The sequence below is a fragment of the Brachycentrus maculatus genome, unplaced genomic scaffold, assembly GCF_059751285.1.
Source record: "Brachycentrus maculatus isolate JH-2025_06_01 unplaced genomic scaffold, ASM5975128v1 h1tg000005l, whole genome shotgun sequence".
NCBI classification, from domain to species: Eukaryota; Metazoa; Arthropoda; class Insecta; order Trichoptera; family Brachycentridae; genus Brachycentrus; species Brachycentrus maculatus.
Window position 1 is genome coordinate 2,809,989 of NW_028280760.1, and position 20,644 is coordinate 2,830,632.

Genomic DNA, 20,644 nt, shown 5'->3' on the forward strand with positions numbered 1-20,644 from the left:
TTTTCACATCTTACATGTTCTTGATAGATGTTTTTTTACTTTTACATTTAGAGAAAGTGCTTTACCAACAAAATGTTAAAATTATGATTAATTATTAATTTTTTAACTAAACTATGCATTATGAAATATGTAGAATGTTTAAATTGAGAAGATTACTAAATGAAAATGACCTTTACCTATCTTTTGGTTTGACGAAAAAGGGTCGATGTTCTGTTGAGAACTGAGTATGTTTAAAATCATTTAACCAGCTCATTTAGGTGAGAATTCAGTGAGGGTTTGAAATAGTATATGTATTTTTGCTGTACAAGTTACCAAGTGCCAAGCGGAAACAGCTGAAAGGCAATTTATCCTGTACAAAAATATGTGCAGTACAGTGTGACATCAGTCCCACTGGACAAATAGTGTAAGTCCTCTTTTGGTCAAAAATGGTCTAATAATGTAGAAATTTTATTCCAAATTCCGACTTTTTTCTCCATATGAAACAATATTAGTATCGTAAGTCCCCCTTATAAAGAATTGGCGGAGGTAAAGTCTGATGTTAACAATAAATCACGATTTTCATTTTTGAAATTGGTAAAACAAAGACTGTTTATTTATTTATTGAAGAAATTTTTATAGTATATTTGTCAAAAATATTTTTTTTAAACTTCAAAACTGTTTTGATTCACCTGCTGACTGAAAAAATACTTTGACTGATCCATTTAAATTATACGGATATTTAGACTCAACTTTAAACATATTCCAGATTTTTTAGCAGCAACTTGTTGGGTTTATTTTAGTATTAGTAAAAGGTTTTTATAAAAAAAATCTCTTTTGTTTTAAAAATTATATTGTGTTGTAAATGTGTATTACAATACACATGTATCGAACAATATGTATTCATGATTGGCAACATTCAATTAAAAATATCAAAATTTGTATATTTACATTTTATCTATAAAATACTAAAATTCCTTAAATACGGCATCTATCTACTTTTTTGACACTTCAAAATAGTGATGGGCAGTTTTTTCTTTCAATTTTAAAAATTGATTTTTCAATTTCGATATGACAAAAATGACATTATTTATCGATCAATGTGCCCCCCAACGAACCATATAGTTCAAAAGGATAATCAAATATTTTATCATATTCACTTCTCTACCTACATAGATTTTTTTTTTCAATCCCAGTATTATTCATGTATACTTTAAATCCATATTAAATTACTTGCGTGTTTCTTTATGTCATATTTTCTTAACTAAAATCGATGAAGTGATGTGATGACGTTTCACTGCAGCATTCCAACATTTGTAACTATAAAGTATTGTATTTATTTCTTCGAAAGTAAGGATACAGAAATTATAGTCGCGGGTCTGTTAAAAATGCATTGGTATATTTTATATTGGCCTTATCATTTTTTAACTACATACCAAAGATATTCTACAGTGCAAAATCTACGCACCGCGTATTTTTAAGCATAAATAAACATATTTGTTTTTATCTATGGTACATATTTCAGGGAATTAAAAGTACACATGATGAAGAATGAATGTAATGATTTTTTTTATTGTTTGTGTGTTTAAATTCTGATTGTTTTTTTTCTCTTTTACTAAATGTTGTATTCACATTACCTCAAAAAGCCCTTTTGAATTAAAAAGTGGATTTTTATACCTTCATTCATATGAATGACCTTCCGAAATATGTCGGATTGAATTTATCTTTATGTTTTTACATGTATCTATAATATAATGCCCATAACATGTGTAACTAGCTCAAAATATGGCTATGTGTTATTGTTTAAACTGGATTCTTTTTGTTATTTAGACTCAAGATTTTTTCCAAAATTTGACTTCCTTTTCAGCTTAAAAACAAAATATATATGCACTTCCTTTTACAACATTTTGAGTGTGTCCAAATACTTGTTCACAAAATCTGGATTATCTCCAATTACAGGAGTTATTTTCATATTATTTTTTGACATCTCATCAAAGATGAAGAAGAATATGGAAGTATGGGCATTTACGGGGCTGACGACCGTCATCGGCTGGTTTAAGTGGCCACTTTACACACGTGTAACATTCACCAAAACATTTTGGTGAATGTTACACGTGTGTAAAGTGGCCACTTAAACCAGCCGATGACGGTTGTCAGCCCCGTAAATGCCCATACTTCCATATTCTTCTTCATCTTTGATGAGATGTCAAAAAATAACACTTCCTTTTAATCAACATATGTGTACATAGATATTGCAAAATGTGTTTTTTTACTTTATATAAACTATTTGTGGGGTTTAATTCCAAAGCAAGATTTTAAACAAAACCATTGTGAAAAACAAAAAAGTTTTTCACAAAAAAGAGATTTAAAAAGAAATTTCTATATTTTTATTTGATGAAAATAAACTTGGCCATTATGTTAATCTATAAATGATTATTTAATTCTTTTTTTTAATAACATTTTAGAGCTATTTGTGATTTACAAAAATATCCATTGTTTTTTCATGCATTTTTTATTAATTAAAAGCGTTTTTTTTTCAAATCAAATATTATCATTATATTTTTTATGAGACTGTATTCAAAGGTAATTTTTGCCCATTTTAAATTTCATCATTTGGTTTGGAATTATGTTCCACATTTCATTATATCAGGCACATTAAAATATGAAATTGAGATACTTACATTTTGTATTTCTCTGCTGCTTCAATATATATTTCACAGGTGCTTTGAGGCATAAAACATAATGTCAATTTACTTTCCTGGTGTTAAATTACAATGAAAAGAAAACGCGTTAACTACGAAGTATGGATAATTTTTACATTACGTCTGGACAGGGATTCCATACGGATGTTAACGTTTTAACTTTGTTGTGTATATAACTTTAACTTCGATTCCCTTTAACTTTAACTTAAATTCTGTGAAAAAACAAGTATTCGAGAGCTTCCTGTCAATACGGATCCACAAGTGGTTTCAAAATGCCAAAGACATTAGAAGTTATCTACACTACGTAGTTAAATCTGTTACTTCCATAAATAATAACTGCCCTGAACTGTTATTTCCAAATACATTGGTATTTTGAATATTTTATAAATATTTGTTCTTTTTATTTAATAGAAGTAAAGTTAGAGTCATCGATGTAAATAACGCATTATCTTCTTTTTGGAATTGACACTCTGATTCTTATAAGGATTTATAATTTGATCGGATATTTGATTTGATATTTGTACGTGAGATAACGGTAATATGCGCAGTTCCTGCTAATTTAGTTTTACACCATAAAGAAATAAGCATTACTGCTGTTATTATATTGTACACATCGTAGGAGTACTATTCCACTTTAGCACTAAATGCTTTTGACCAATATTCGTAATAAATGAAATAAACAAAACCGAAACTCAGCTGATGTTGTAGAAAATATGCGTGCGGCATACGAAACATTTTATATATGATATTTATTTGAAAATTTACCTTAGTAAAGGGGTGGAATCCGAGGATTGTAATAATGTGGATAGAAAGGGATAACTAATCAATTACTAATTCTAAGCTTTTGAAATTTTTAGCAATTTTGTACAAAATATGATAACTTATTTTACGATATTATGCTACAATTTTGCATAGTAATCAGGATTATGATTATATTATTACAAAAAGGCAATCATTATGTTGTACTGGAAGAACCCGTTAGTGAATCATTATGCTTTATAAATAAAATACGTGTGTTGCCTTCAAAATGTCTTTTATTAACAGTTTTCTTTTACTCGCCAATACATTACAAGATATGCACCGACATTTAAATATATACATTAATTGAGGGTTGTGAATTTTTCAAGAGTCACATTATATCACATTTTAATTTATCATACCCGGTCGATGCAAAATTATCTATTGCCAACCGCAAAGGATTGCCAACTAAATAACAAAATGTTTATGTCATGGATCTGGTATGTTATTCTATTCATATTATACATAGCGGGACAAGGTTAAACTATCCTAAAGCTATTCATAATAATTATTATAAACTTTGTAAAATTCTTCCACAGTTAATAATAATTCCGCCATTTTTATTGTGGCGATTATATAATCATTTTCCAAGAGTTGAAATAGTTTAAAGCTGTAGTTTAAATATAAAATTTACTAGCTTTTTCCACAACATTGGAATAATTTTAAAACAAAACCTTTTATTTGTAGATTTATATAATATTAAGTTAATAAATTTTTAGCACTTTTGATAAAAAAAGGTAAAGTTGGTATTTTTATATTACAACTTCTAAGTATCATTTTAGCAACACATTATTTTTACAATTAATGTGAAATTTTTAATTACTAACTCTTAACAGCAAAATTTAATATGTAAAACATTATAAATACTTAGTAATGCAAATTGGTTTATATTTATTTACAAAAATAAGGAGGTAGTCGAAACAGCAAACTTTTTTCTGTATTAATGGAAAATCTTCCATTTCATTTAAACGACAGGGATTCAAAACAATTAATTCGGAAATTTATTTGGTATGTATGGTATAATTCTCAAAAGATAACTCTTCATTAAAAAAATTATACAGTAATAATGCTATTCCATTTGGTAATAATAAAACAACACATTTACGGGGACACTCGTAAATCGTGGTTTTGGAATTTCTTCCGTAATTTAAATTTACTTAATATTAAAAAGGATGGTATACAAAGTTTTATATTCCTATTTCACTACACAATATTGTCCTTATTTTACTTTTGTGTAAGTGTATTTAAAAAAAAATGGGATGATAGATTATCTTATTATTAGGTCGTTAAGTAAGAACGATTTTATTGGAAAATCACTGACTGTCCTTCAACCACTTATTTAAGAAACACAAATAAGTGTTTCGGGTTTTTAAGTAATATATCCAAAATTAAACAAGGTTATTGGATTGAATTCTACTTTTGTTGACATATATATGATAATATGTGACGCGTTTTGTCTTATTAAGACATTATCAAACACATGCATATCAAACACATGTTTATCATTTATAACAAACACATCTCAACAAGACGAAACGCGTCACATATCATCATGTATAAGTAAATAAAAGTAGAATTCAACCCAATAACCTTGTTTAATTTTGGATATAATACCCAAAAATTTAAAATGGAGTTCTACCAACTGTCTGCAGTTACAGTAAGTCTTTTGGGATTATTTAAGGAAGTAAACCACTCGGTATTAATATTGGTGTTGGACCGGAGGGGGTAAGTGATGATGGTATGTTCCATTGGGGTTAGTTTGTCCGGGGGTACCCGCTTGAGTGGCCGTTCCTCTGTAGGATCCGTACGATGAATCGTCAGATTGCGCTGACTGATTGCGGCGCGGCTGGGAAACCACCATCCCGTACATGCTCTCGGGTCGGCGTGTGATTTTGTTTTCGTCGGCGTTGGACTGAGGAGCTCCCGTGGGGTTCTGGCGCGTGACGTAGGTGGCGGGGGAAGGCTCCCTGGCGGTGGCTATGGGGCGGGAGGAGTAGTTGGACTCGCGGGCCTGCATCTGATTGTGGGCGTTCTGGTTGTGCGCGATGGCCTGGTGGGCGGGGTAGAGGTCGCGCGCGGGCAGCAGCGGCCCGGCGGGCGCGCGGGGCGGCTTGCTGTACACGGACTGCGAGCGGTGCAGGTTGGCGCGGGAGAGCGTGGGGGACTTGCAGTAGAGGGAGCGGGTGCCCCCGTACAGGGACTCCACGCGCTCCAACTTGGCGGCGCCCCCTCCCGGGTACAGACTGGTAGTGAGGGTCGGGCAGTATCCACCGAGACCTGAACAGGAAAATCAATAATTTATTAAAAATTTATTGTTTCGGCATTCACTTTGTGGTAAGACATGATGAAATTGTAAATGAAAAATAAAGTGTTAAAACACTTTATTTTTACAATTTATTAACAACATTTTGAGTGTGTCCAAATACTTGTTTACAAATCTGGATTATCTCCAATTATAGGAGTGCAAAACAACATCGGCACAGTTATATCCCTACATTCAAGAAATTGAATTTCATATTATTTTTTGACATCTCAACATAGATGAAGTATATGGAAGTCTGGGCATGTACGGGGCTCACGACCGTCATAGGCTGGTTTAAGTGATCATTTGACATTCACCAATTCTACCCATGATTGACAACCACACTACTCAAAGTCTTGGAAGTTGTATATATATGATCCAATAGATGATGATAGATAGGGGGGTAGGTACCTGAGGGGTTGGAGAGGTGCGCCGGCTGCGGCGCCTGCGAGGGCCTGTAGGTGGCGTAGGCCGCGGGGAACTTGCGCGCGCCGGGCGCGTGGTGGTGCTGCTTGTCCAGGTCGTCGTAAGCGTCCTCGTCCGAGTGCACGGAGCTCGAGTCCCCGTCGGCCGAGTCCTTGTCGCGCGCGCCGCGCCGCGCCAGCACGAGCGCGTGCAGCAGCGCCGCGCCCGCGCCGCCCGCCGCCGGGCCCGCCCACGCCACCCAGTGCGCCTCCCAGCGGTTCAGCACGAAGGCGGGCCCGAGCGCGCGCGCCGGGTTCAGGTACGGCATCTGCAACACGCGACGCGAGCACGTTAGGCAACAGTTATAGATACGCTACAGGCGCATGTTGGGGAACAACGAAGTGTCTGGCGAAAGTAGGGCTGGCGAGTCTAGATGCTTACTGAATAATGCAACACAACAGCGAGCCAAATAGATTTTATATTTTTTTTCAAAACATATTACATACATAAGTCATATATACATATAATATTCTCGATGAGTAATTTCTATTTCTCCTTTTAGGACATTAAGATGGGATTAAGGTTAACAAGACTGGAACACAAATAATAAAGTAACAAAAAGATTTTTTTTTAAAAACCAAAATTAATACTTATACATGGCAAAACATAAAAACAATAACAATAACAGGTATAATAAATAGGCATAAGAAGCACATTTAAAAGAAATAAATGAGAAAAACATAAGGATTGACACCCAGGCCTGTTTCTTACGATTGCGGAGGGCATGTGCGAAGGTACAAACTACAGAGGACGACCCCGCTTAAACTACATGGACCAAATTGTCTCCATAATGTACCGAGTTGAAGACATGTTGGAGATAATTTGGTCCATTAGTTTAAGCGGGTACGCTGAGTTGAAGAGACGAGCGGAGGATAGAGAAGGTGGAGACTGACCATGAAAGAAGAATATCAATCATCACAGAGATTGTGATCCGCGAAGAATGGAAAAGGAAATGGAGACGGAAAAATAGGGGAAGAAGATTTTAATAGGTATGAGTGATCATGGAAGAAGGCGAATCCCCTGGATCCATAATATACACGAGTGGACAGGAGTACAAAACATCGAGTATCTGTTTCGGACTGCCCAAAATAGGGACACTTTCTTACAAGTGATAGTCAACGTCGGGAGGACCAGACACAAAACGTAAAAAAATATATGCGAAATTCGTCAATAAATCAATTTAAAATCAAAATACAGCAGCCGTATTTAATTGCTAATGTAAGAGTAACTTGTGCTAGGAAGTATTTTACATATTTTCGAATATCTTAAAATCTTAGCACTTATTTTGTTCGCGTTTTGGAGGTGAATAGCACCTGCCGTTTTGGTATGCGGACACGCAGCACCGGTAAATTCAATGGAATGAGCGAGAAAAGATACAGAATCCCGGCGAGAAAAGGAGATGCAAGTACCCTTAGGTCCCAAAAAGAATTTCGGCCAAGACTGCACAAAACTACATCTCGAGTAATAATTTGACTCTCCGTTGAAGTCGGTAGTGGCCACCGGAGCAGTGGTCATCAACCGTCGGGTGTATTCAATTTGTTACACCTGTATTGTTGAATTATCGTATAAGTTGGCCATACAACAAACCATATTTATTATTAGTAGGTGAACAATGAAAAATAATTTAGCACGATATACAATACACTCACTCCTTATCGCTCACTCCTTTCAACAATGTCATTTATCAAAAAACTTTATTTTTCAGGAGGTCGGTTTTAAAGTTTAAAAATATAATACAATGTATTAAAAATAAATATCAAGCCACTTATTGAACTTTTACTGTGCAACAGATCTTTTTAGGTAAACCCTGAATGTTTTTCCTCCATTTGAAAAATATTTAGTATATTTAAAAAAATAATTAAACAACACCTTTTCTTCAAAATGCAAAAACAACGCTTTCTGCCCTGCAGCGGGTAAATATTAAGTAAAAATATGCCGCTTTTCGCATTCCGAAAACACGCACAACTGATAATTGAAGATTTTTGATATGTGACGTTGTTGAAAGGAGTGCAGAAAGAGTTGTTTTTGCATTTTGAAGAAAAGGTGTTGTTAAATTATTTTTTTAAATGTACTAAATATTTTTCAAATGGAGAAAAAACCTTCAGGTTTTACATAAAAATATATGTTGCACAGTAAAAAGTTCAATAAGTGGTTTGATATTTATTTTTAATACATTTCATTATATTCTTAAAATTTAAAAATGACCTCCTGAAAAATCAAATTTTTTGATATTTGACGTTGTTGAAAGGAGTGAGCGATGTGTGTGCGCATGAAATTATTTGCATCTAGAAACTACGTAATGTTTTAAGTAGAGATAGATACCACCGTTCATAAATACACATAATGTACATATAAAAATTGTGTCATTAAGCCCATGAAAAAATCAAATTCCGTCATTGTCCGTTCACACGTTTTATTTTGAGCTTACCTCAAATAAGCAAAAAGATATGGACGTCAAAATTTAAATTTGCGCACACTAATTTTTGGCGTCGACATGAGTCGAATGATCGTGATAACTTGCGCACAGGTAAGCGGGAAGCAAAGTAAAGCGTGTACGTGTTGCCGGCCCTTTGGTCCGATATCACGTTAGAAAATAAGTAATGTTTGTTTTTGGCACGCCATTTGGTTCATAAGTACTTCCCACATATAATAAATTACAATTTAGTAATAATGTTTGTGGGTTGGGTGACCCCTGATAGCGCCGTGCGCCAGGTGCAAGGGATCACCACGCTTCGTCTTGGTTTGTTGCATTACACCACCAAAAGATTTTATTATTTACTATGCTGAACCAGCTGCTCACTTTATACCTACCGCGGGTAGCGGAACGTGTGTTATGTTCCAATATTCATAATTGACGTTTCTTCTTCTTCATTTTACTGCGAAATGTGTTTTTTCTCCTACTTCATAAATCTTTTACAGATTTATCTGCAGGTCGAAAAGATAGATACATATCACAGTTTTGAAATCTAAGTATAGATGAAGAAGAAGATGGAAGTTAGGGTATTGTATTCATTACTAATATTCTTCTCTGCATCCGTAGTGTAATGGTCAGCACGCTTGGCTACCTTACTGGAGGTCCCGGGTTCGATTCTCAGGAGAGGGGAGGGGTTTAAAGTGATTTTTTCGCTCTAATATTTATTCGTGTGTTTAGCTACCGTGCTGAAGGTCCCGGGTTCGAACCCCAGGGGGGGGGGTTTAAATAAATATTAGTAATTTTACATTGTAATATTTATTTGATACCCTGGAATAGTCCTTGAAGCGCAAGAGTAATCACCTTGCCTTCATATAAGTAACGATCAAGATAACACAGCGTCAATACGATGTAGTGCCCTATGCACCGTTGGGTGCGGATAAGGGTTAGAAGAAAGATGGGTTAATTAAGTCACATTAAGTTGAAGGCGAACAAGGTTTATTCGCTCGTGATAATTCCTCATGGATATATAAGATTAGTGTAAATCAGGTCAGGTTAGGTCAGGTTGGGGTAAATCTGGACTAGTTAGGTCAGACTGGGGTGAGTCTGGACAAGATAGGTCAGGTTGTGGTAAGTCTGGTAAGTTAGGTCAAGTTGGGGTAAATCTGAACAAGTTAGGTCAGACTGGGGTGAGTCCGGACAAGATAGGTCAGGTTGTGGTAAGTCTGGTCAAGTTAGGTCAGGTTGGGGTAAATCTAGACAAGTTAGGTCAGGTTGGGGCGAATCTGGACAAGTTAGGTCATACTGGAGTGAGTCTGGATAAATTAGGTCAGACTGGGGTAAGTCTGGACAAGTCAGGTCAGGTTGGGGTGAGTCTGGACAAGTTAAGGGGGGGGGGGGAGTGAGCGCTCACCGAGACGAGACTGCAGGCCGCGTAGGCCGCCCCGACGGGCAGCGCGCAGCTGGCGCTGGGCCCGCGGGTGGGGCGCTCCATGGACACGCAGTGCGTGAGCACCACGACGAAGGTGAGGATGAACTCGAGCCCGAAGCGCTCCCAGGCGCCCGGAGCGGACACCAGCCCGGCCTGCAGGCTGCCCTGGTAGCCGGGGACAGTCACCCTGTAACAACATAACAACATTTATTAAATCATACGTACATACGTTAAATCGCAACTTAATTATCTTTGAACCCAAGTAATATTTAACGCTATTAATTTTTGCTTAAAATACCGTTTTTGTATTGAAAAAGACAATAACTCGACACTGGCTATTACACCCAAGATGGGTGAAAAGCCATTAAAAAGAAGAAAAAAAAGTATTGAAAAAAATAAGTTTTTCTTCCAAATTAAATTATTGGTTTGAAAAGATAAGAGTTATTGAAAGGTTAGGAGTTGAAAAAAAATTGTAAAAAAAAATTCAATACATATTCTAAAAAAGAATAAATTAATTTAAATTCTAAAAAAAAATTGGTCATGGATAGACGTCTAGCTCCTAATTTGAACATAATTTAGACGCACTTTAAAAAATCATTGTTCACAAAATATATATTTTTTCTATTGATATCTCAACATAAATTTCATGAAGGTCTCTGGAATAATAAAATAAGAACTTACTCAACTTAACCACAGATAGTGCTGAGAACTCGCATGTGATAGAAGGTGTGAAATGAAGGATTCGATCTCTCAGACGAATATGCCGCAAAGCGATGTATGAAAGATGTTCTAATGGATCACCATTAGAACATCTTTCATATCATCTTTATATCAATAAGGAAAGTATGCAAGGCTTAGATAAGTTATCGATAAAATCAAGAAAGGTGTTTAGGGTATGTGAAACGAATGTGTGAAGAAAGAAGAGCAAAACAAATTTATGAGGCGAATGCGGTTAATAATAGAAGCAGACGAAGACCGAGAAAAACATGACATGATCAAGTATTTCAAATACTTGGGCGTGGTCTGGTCAGGAGTCGCAATAATCGGCGGATATGTGGAGATGCACGGATGTGGAAAAGGCGAAGATAATTTGCAAAGACAGACTGGGGTGGTGATCTATTCTCTCTGCCTACCTCTACGGGGAAGCGACGTGATGGTTGGTTAGTAACATATTTTAAAATAAACAAAATAAGCGGTTTCTATTAAGTTTGTAATTAGATTCAACTAAGTGAACTGAGAATATTGAATGTCAAACATCCAAGTGTCATTTATAGCACAGCTTACAGAAATAAGTCTATTAGGTCGGAGGCAATCCAAAATGCCTTCACGTTTGCCTTTTAGCAGAATTACACTATTTATACGGTTGTCAAATATATATTAGGATAGTTTTCCAGCACAGAAACCGGGTCAACGTGATTATTTTTAGATTCTCTACAAAGCTTCGGGTCAGAAATCAGTGAAATTAGTTTTAGGGGTTGCTCCCACTTCGGAATTAGATCAAGTCATTACAATTATCTGATAACATCATACTATTTAATCAATTTATTTCTGGAAGCATAAATCTGTGTCGAAATTGTTCGTTTATGAGTTATGATATCGCTTACTCATTTCAACAACGTCATATATAAAAAAAATCGTCAATTTTCAGTTGTGCATGTTTTCGGAATGCCCAGAAAATATACTACATCCCTAAAAAGCGGTATATTTTTAACCTAATATCTACCCGCTACAGGGCAGAAAGTGTTGTTTTTGCATTTTGAAGAAAATGTTTGTTTAATTATTTTTTTAAATATACTAAATATTTTTCAAATGGAGAAAAAACCTTCAGGTTTTACCTAAAAAGATCTGTTGCACAGTAAAAGGTTCAATAAGCGACTTGATATTTATTTTTAATAAATTGTATTTTACTTTAAAAACGATCTCCTGAAAAATCTAGTTTTTTGATATATGACGTTGTTACAAGGAGTGAGCGACATGTACAATAGTATGAAGCCAAGAAAGTCTTTACACGACCAAATCGATCAAAACCTAAAACCTGGTCGTGCGATAAGTCTACGTATGTATAGATGTAATGATGTAGAAGAAGCTTGGAATGAATGCCAGGACAGACGAGTGTGGTATTCCATCCTATATATGAAATTGACAAAACTGAATTCTTAGTGTTATTAAGAAACAGAATAATAATGTTACTTGGTCTCAGAAAAGTTTAAAAACTTTTTTTATAAACAATAGAAGATAAACACCAACGCGGTAGCTCAAAAAAGTTTTATTTTTACATCTTGACATTTCAGTATAGAGATGAAGAAGAATATCCATATTATCTTTTTTGAGATATCGAATGTAAAGATAACCTCTAAGTGGAGAAACCCAGATTTGTAAAAACCCAAAAATGTTGTGAAAATTTTGGAAAATCTAAAGTTAGTGCCAAATCCTATACAAAAGTTAATTGTATATATATATATATATATATATATATATATATATATATATATATATATATATATATATATATATATATATATATATATATATTCGTGCTTATATACCAATGCGAAAGGAAGGGGTGGTTCATATAATACAGTGGAAAGAATAGGATTTGATTGATGTGTATTTCTCGTGAGTTATTATTTGTTCGTTCTGTTATATAATTATTATAAAATATTGTCGTGTCACCAGTAATGGAAAAAACGTAATTTGTCACCAGAAATGAGAATACTGTAATTAATATCTTCGAAATGTAATGACGAGTGAGGAGAGTACCATTTGATATTTTTGTCAAATATCATAAAAGGCCACCGAGGTTGCGCGGTAAAGCGTAGATATTTTGATAATATTGTATTCTTGTCTCGGGACGGCAGCCATCTGAGAGCCAAAAGAGAAACCAGAAAAACCTTTTAAGAATAGCACAATCTCGACATGCCCATTTACTATAATGGCACTGTGGCGATTATATCAGTCGGAGGGCTATCGACGTTATTCTACGTTCATTACCCGAATGCGGCATGATATAACTAACCGAGTACCCAACTCCTTTGATGCATATTGGAGATGGCATTTGGAAGCGTTCCGGAAATTGTTTCAATTAATTCTGGCGTTCTGATCTCCATAAGAGAAGCATCCAGCGTGTGAATAGTGAACATGGCGCACAAGCGGACCAGTCTGTGGGAAAGGTCACTTGTTTCACGGGGCTATATTGTTTTGGCGGTCACTGTCTTTTAATATTACTATGGACGGTCCAGAGGGAATTCCAATTTTAGAAATAATAGGTTACGTGGAAGTAAAAATGATCATACAACATTTCGAGTGTGATCAAATACTTGTTCACAAATCTGGATTATCTCTAATTATAAGAGTATAAATAAAAAAACAATAGCAAAAATTATGATTATAATAGTGGTCCAGGCTCTTCAGTCGTAAAACTGTTCAAATATGGTATAATTTCGTTAAAGCGCCCTAATTTATTTAAGCGTAAATGAAATTCGCGCTAAACGAGGCTTCCACGTATTTGATAGGATCTTGTTATAGCGTGTTTAGATTACGCCGTATATTGGATTTACATCCACAAACTTTGGAAGATAGAGTGCTTATCTGCGTGACAGAACAAGAATACAAATGTTCACACATAACACCTTTAGTGGGTAGGTAGGTAGGTACCTACCTCCCCTTAAATCTAATTAGCTCAGTGTATCAATCTGAGATCGGAGGACAGAGGGAAGCTGGAGAAACTTATTAATTAGTTGGCCATTCTAAATGTTCTTTAAGTTAATTATACACGATTGTAGGACAATCCTTAAAACAGGCTCAACTACTGATTTTATAAGAACCATACGCATCCTTATCGCGTCATTTGACAGTCGTCTACTACCGGCAGATATCTGTTTTACATACCTTGCCTGAGGGCTTTAAATGTTCGATGTATTAAGAGAATGACGCATTTTTTAATAGAATATTATTAAGAAATTTAAAGAAAGTAAGTAAATAGAAGCAAATAAATGATTGTACTATTATAAATATTTTTTAATGATATAACGCGTCATAACCCATCATTTTGACGGATAACATACACCCTTATAAAGTAAAAGTCTAGTCATGCGTTAAGTGTCGTAATTTTGAATCAACCAATAGAAAACCAAATACACAAGAAACAATTCACGATATATCGCACAAGTATGTAAGTATTTTTCAACTGATAGCGCCACAATCAGCCATACTTCCAAAACTTTGAACTAAGAACTACCATGTGATAGGAATCCACCAGCATTGCATGTGTACAAGTTTAAAAAAATAATGTAATATGGATGTTCAATAATGGGTAGAATGGTCAACATTACAAACTTGCGGTAATGCTGGCTCAAGTGATCATTTCTAACCCTTATCTCTACCCAATGGTACATAGGGCACTGCATCATATAAATGCAGTGTTATCTTGATCGTTAACACATGAAGGGAAGGTGATCAGCCCTCCGCTTTAGGTAATATTGATTAAATATAAGAATGAAAAAATAACTTTCATTTATTTGACCCCCCCCCCTGGGAATCGAACCCGGGATCTCCAGTGCGGTAGTCGAGCGTGCTGACCATTACATCATGGAGGTGGACAATTATGCACTTTACACACTTGTATAAAGTGATTACTTGAGCCAGCCAAATGCCGGGTCGTTAGCCTTGGAATACTCAGACTTGCATATTTCTTCATACTAAAAAAAAACGATAGGTGTTTCTTATTGAAAATTTATTTGATAGATGTTTTATAAGTTTGACACATATAATAAACAAGGGTTGTTGTAGGTATAATGTGCTCGTTCCCACCTACGTAGACACCTTTTCTAACTCGTGGGAACATTCCCACGAGATTCCGTATTATTCTGCTTATTTGCCGAGCACCTTAAAATATTTACAGTCGTAAATGCCTAACCGTGTATTGAAAAATCTGACCATTGAGCAGTTGCCGAACGTGACACGAATGGCAGTCCGTGTATCGCTATGGTTATTGCTTCATCTCCGATATGTAGCGATCGTCTCCCCAGTGCATAAAGCCGAACGCTGCACCGATGCTGAAAACTGCATCCTTTTTTGCGGCACGGACATAAATTGAAATGGTTTCAATATTTACCAGACCAAAAGAATGCTCGCTGATGTAATGGCATCCAGAATTCGTATGACAATTTCATTACTGCGAGCACATTCACTTTTACGTGATAATATGTTGGGATATTGAGTCTTTGTCTTTCGGGAATACATACGTCATTTACATGCATTTTTTGTTATTGAAAATTTATGAATTTATAAGTTAATAAGTTGTTGAAAATTTATAAATTTATAAATTTACCTGCATTTTTTTGATGTTGAAAATTTATAAAACAAAATCTTTACCTAATCAACCCTTTACTAGTAAGTTGGAATGGAGGAATTTTTTATATTATTTTTTGACATCTTAACATAGACGAAGAAGAATATGGAATATGGAGAATATGGTCCGGGCATTTATGGGACTTACGACCGTCATAGGCTGGTTTAAGGGATCACTTTACACACGTGCAAATAACATTAAAAATAGCTCCTTTATTTGGAGATAATCCAGATTTGTGAACCAGTATTTGGACACATTCTAAATTTTGAACGATTTTATTTGGGAAAAGGCCAGGTTTTTTCATTTATATTTCTGATAATGAAAGAATACATTATTTTTTAACGGCAGTATATTATATTGTATTAAAATTATATTAAATTGTTAAATTTACTTTACTTTTTTGTTGTATTTTAACATGTATGAAGTATTTCGGCACCACATAGGCTATGCGGCATAGCCTATGCCTGAAGAGCCAAAACGCAGGTAAATTAATTAATGTATTACTTAGTAAATACCACTTTTTCTTAAAATTTACTGTGACACGTGTTTCGATGCATTCCGCATAATTTTCAAACACCGTATGTGAAGCTAATTCTAAATTTTAGAGTTGGGTCCTTGGGACGTTGAAGGTTGAAGAGAGGGTAGTAGCTGTTTCTTATATTTATTTATTTAATTTTAATTTTAATTTTTAATTTTTAATTTTTAATTTTTATTTCTTATCAGTGGGAACATAGACAATTGTTAATGAATATTTAAGAAAAAAATAAATAAAATAAAACAGATATCATCAGCAATTGTCTCCCTGTCTTGCTCTTAGGAGAACATTCGGAAGAGATTAAAATATTTTTTTTATAATTTTTCGCTATTCGCTTTTAACCGGTTTTAAGTTCTAAACAGTATGTTACGTCATCCGGTCTTTAGAGTTACGAGTATACTTAAACAAGTTTCACAGCTTTTGTTTGTATTATAATACGCGATTCAAACTTTTCGAGAAATTCAGACGGTAATTAGGTAAACCAGAGGGATTATATTCGTTCACATAAGAAAACCGCCCTTATATATTTATCAATCCCGATGAAAATTGTTTCAGAAAGATGGGGTACTTTGTTCTGTACACAAATCCCGTATATTGTAATATGCGAAGTTTAGAATGAACGATCAACACACATTCGCAAGATATGAAGATTCTAGCATTGCCAGGGAAGAACTTTGGATAAAGTTTTTTTATGTAAATACCTAAATATGACATTTAAAAGGGCGCAGAGTATTTTAGGAAAATTCATCAGTTGTATAAAAAGGGGAAATACTGAAGTTATATACTATTCATTAAGTATAATTCATATTTGAAGCACTAACTTTGTGATTTTTAATTTATAATTAAAATATAACTTTGTTTAAATCACTATAAATATTTTATTATAACTTAATTATAATGTCTACCGGTTTCGAAGCGAACCGCTTCTTTATCAAGACTGATTCATACTGTTAATCAGTCTTGATAAAGAAGCGGTTAGTTTCGAAACCGGTACACATTATAATTTAGTTGTAATAAAATGTTTATAAACATTTTAAAACAAAGTAACATTTTATTTATATAAATTATTAAGTATTTCAAGTACTTAATAAAATGTATAAAACTGTTATAATTATCATTTGATCAAGGATTTCAGATACTTGTAAGTGGTCCGGTCAGGAATTATCGGAGCGTAAGCATAGGAAGATATATGAATGTGGAATATACGAAGATTGTTTTGCAAAGGCAGGGTGGTGTTGCGTTCTATTGTCTCTGCCTACCCCTGCGGGGAAGCAGCGTGATGGTTAGCTAGTTAGTTGAATACATTTTATCTACACCTAGTTATTTTATCCAGTCCTTTATTGATTTCTCGACCTGAGGTCATATTTTATACAAATTATTTATTTCATATATTTTTGGTATGTCTCAATCTCCATTTTCTATATTTTGATAGGTCTTTTATACACGTCTTTGTTATTTTTCGGAACTTCATTACTCAATACTTTGAGTTTATTTGCCCGAACGTGTTTGATACTGTTTGATTACTTTCTGCGTAAATATATTCTGGTTCCATAATCGATTTCATGTAGTGTTTTAATGGTGTTTTGTGTGTCGTTTTACTGGGATGTGTTTTCTTGCGACACATTCGAGTATTTTTTAAACATGATTTATTATCTTCTACAAAATAACAATACTATCATGCAACCAAAAAGTCTAGTAAGACCATGTAAAATGTATTAATATGAGTTACGTAGAAATAAATACACTGCGATGAGATTGAAATAGTTTTTTGCGCGGCTTTTCTAAATATGTATGACAGATTGTGACTGCTGTAACAATGCTGGTTTTTAGACTAGTATATAATATAATACGATGTAGGTACATGTATGTATATACAAGAGGACAGCTAATTGTTACTTACTTTTATTGAAGGAATTACTCATGGTCATATTAATTGAAAGATGAAAGGAAATGGGGGTTGGTAAATACTGGTTGGTAACTACAACTTGTAGCGGTTAGACGGAAATTTATAACATAATTTAGGCACTTAAAGTGGGAATTTATATCGTCCAATAAGTAATAGCATATTTACGTATCGGTATTAAGGCCTTACCCGCAATAATATAATTCAGTTACAGTCCGACAACGCAGAGAGCCAGACGTTAGGTCACGCTGAATTTTTTTAGAACATATATTGGATTTTTGTTGCGTTCATTTTTATTTTTTTAATATAAATTGAAAAAATATTTTCATATATTTTTTTTAACTCCTTGCCTTATAATTACTCTTTTCTTTTCAAAACCATACATTTATTTGAAGGAAAAACTAATTTTTTCAATACAAAAACTATTTCAAGAAAATAAATCAATTAGGTACGTCAAATGTTACCTGGGTGTAAAGAAAATGAAGTTGCGATTTATCGAATACTGGGTCTTAAAACTGAAATTTAATAAAAATTATTCTTTAATTGAAAAATTAGAACGATAAATTAGAATATTGTTCTAGGATGTATTAAAAAAGTATTTTTAATTTATGTTTTACTCAGTAAATACCACTATTTCATAAAATCTATTGTGACACGTGTTTAGATGCATTCCGCATCATTTTTAAACACCGTATGAATGAATCGAAACACGCCAAAATTCGAAATGCATCGAAACATGTGTCACAATAGATTTTAAGAAATAGTGGTAGTATTCACTATGTAAATTTTCAATTAAAAATGGATAGATTTTGCCACGAAGTCTGCCAATTTTTTCAATTAATGAAAAAAATATTTATTATAAAAATACGAGATATCCCTGGTAGCTGTATCGGGTAGAACAATATGGTGCAGTAAGATTAAACAAGACTAACACTGAGTACACTGGGTACCTATACCATATACATAATTCGTGTTGTATGCTCTGCACTAAGTTGAGTCCACGTCGAAGCCGTCAGTTAGTCGTATTTACTGCGCTTATACTCCAATACAACTCGCAAACAAACTCGTTTGTATGTTTCCAATTCAATAATGGAAAATACAGACGAACCTATAATATGCAGTTTACTTTGAGCCGTATCGACGATCGAAAGTCGTTCACTCGTTATGAAACGTCGGCGTTCAATAGAGTTTTCAAACAATAATAAAATCAACAACTTTGAGAGGAAGTACTGAAAACGATTAGCGAAAATTTGCCGATTTGTGTATATTTTACTGTTTGTCAAACAAAACTTTGTGTTTATAGATATAATCATCCGAAGGATATTAGGATTTCATCCCTTGGAAAATGTATTTATCGTAATCTCAATAATACCAACAATAAACGAAATAACATTATTTTTTTAAATATTAAAAGCGTTGTTAACTGTGTGGTATGGTAATATAACACTCATTCAGTCATTCATTGTTAACTTTGTTTAATACCACTTCAAATGTTACAACTTTTAAGTGGGATTACGGTATTAACTATGTTAAACTTAGTTTAATTTTTAGAGTTGCACACTTTGACCGGTGACGACAGAAGATGAAGCTGTTTTTTTTATCAGTGAGAACATCGATAATAGGGAGGAGGAATTTTCGTTATGTGTGTGCTTGTGCCAAGTAATATTTTAATTAAAAATTGACAGATATTACCATAAACTAAATGACTCTAGAGTCAATAAATAAAAGGAAATGAATATTTATGATAAAAAGCGGAAATTTTAACATTATGCATTTTTGATAAAAAAAGAACAGAAATTCCCTTACTCAAAAACTACTATCGAAAATGTCTGGAAATTTGTTGACTCGTGTTATGTTGATAACATAATGCTCGTGATCCGAATAATCGCTTTTCGTGAAAATCGCTTCCGAGAATATATGTGTTCCTGTGGCTATGTGCATAACGTATATCGCTCCATACGTTCTTTGTATTATACTCGTATAACAAGAATGAACACAATACGGGTAAAGTAAAATACGCGTGGAATATAACATTTAATGACATCGCATTTTTATTTTTAAGTGATTAATGTTGGTATATTCACCATAGAAAACTCGCAATTCAGTATCATTAAAAAAAACGATTTGTTACAGTATCAATACAATTTTAGTAAAATTTATTCAAGTTCTTATATATATTATACAAGCAATTAGGTTCATAAAATATTGATTAGAAAATTAATTTTGAATGGAGTTATAATTTAATGGGCAAGATTCAAAATAATTATGCAGTAAAATAAACTATTGATTTATTGCTTAAGTTGATTTGTATTTAGAGAACTTATAAGGCGTTGAAAATACATCCCAGCTTCCCGACAATTCAATAGGAAAGTTTGGAATGAAGTTTTTGTTTTCAAAGGAAAATATTTACGTGTATCGTATACCTAATATTATGTTGGGTATATTTAAGTGAGTTATAGCTGTTCATGAATATAAACAAACCTAGGTTATAAATACAAATTGTATATAATTGTATATATATATATTATATATATATATATATATATATATATATATATATATATATATATATATACATATATAAATATATATATATATATATATATATATATATATATATATATATATATATATATATATATATATATATATATATATATATATATATATATATATATATATATATATATATATATCTAAAATTTTGCTTCAATTGTTTATTGAAGAGACAGATTTAAGCTCCTTTTTCTTGTAGACGTATCACTCATGTA

General features: G+C 33.6%; 1 protein-coding gene across 1 annotated transcript in view; it reads right to left on the reverse strand.

The window, feature by feature from the left end:
• Positions 1-4,997: 4,997 nt before the first annotated feature.
• The window catches only part of LOC148313860 (neurogenic protein big brain-like), a 129,786-nt gene continuing 114,139 nt past the window's right edge, over positions 4,998-20,644 (reverse strand). The window contains exons 3-5 of the mRNA XM_088257659.1: positions 10,068-10,272; positions 6,190-6,511; positions 4,998-5,753 (exon numbers count right to left, since the gene is read on the reverse strand). Of these exons, the coding sequence (XP_088113785.1) occupies positions 5,176-5,753; positions 6,190-6,511; positions 10,068-10,272 (1,105 nt within the window). The 3' untranslated portion in view covers positions 4,998-5,175. The remainder of the gene's footprint in view (positions 5,754-6,189; positions 6,512-10,067; positions 10,273-20,644) is intronic.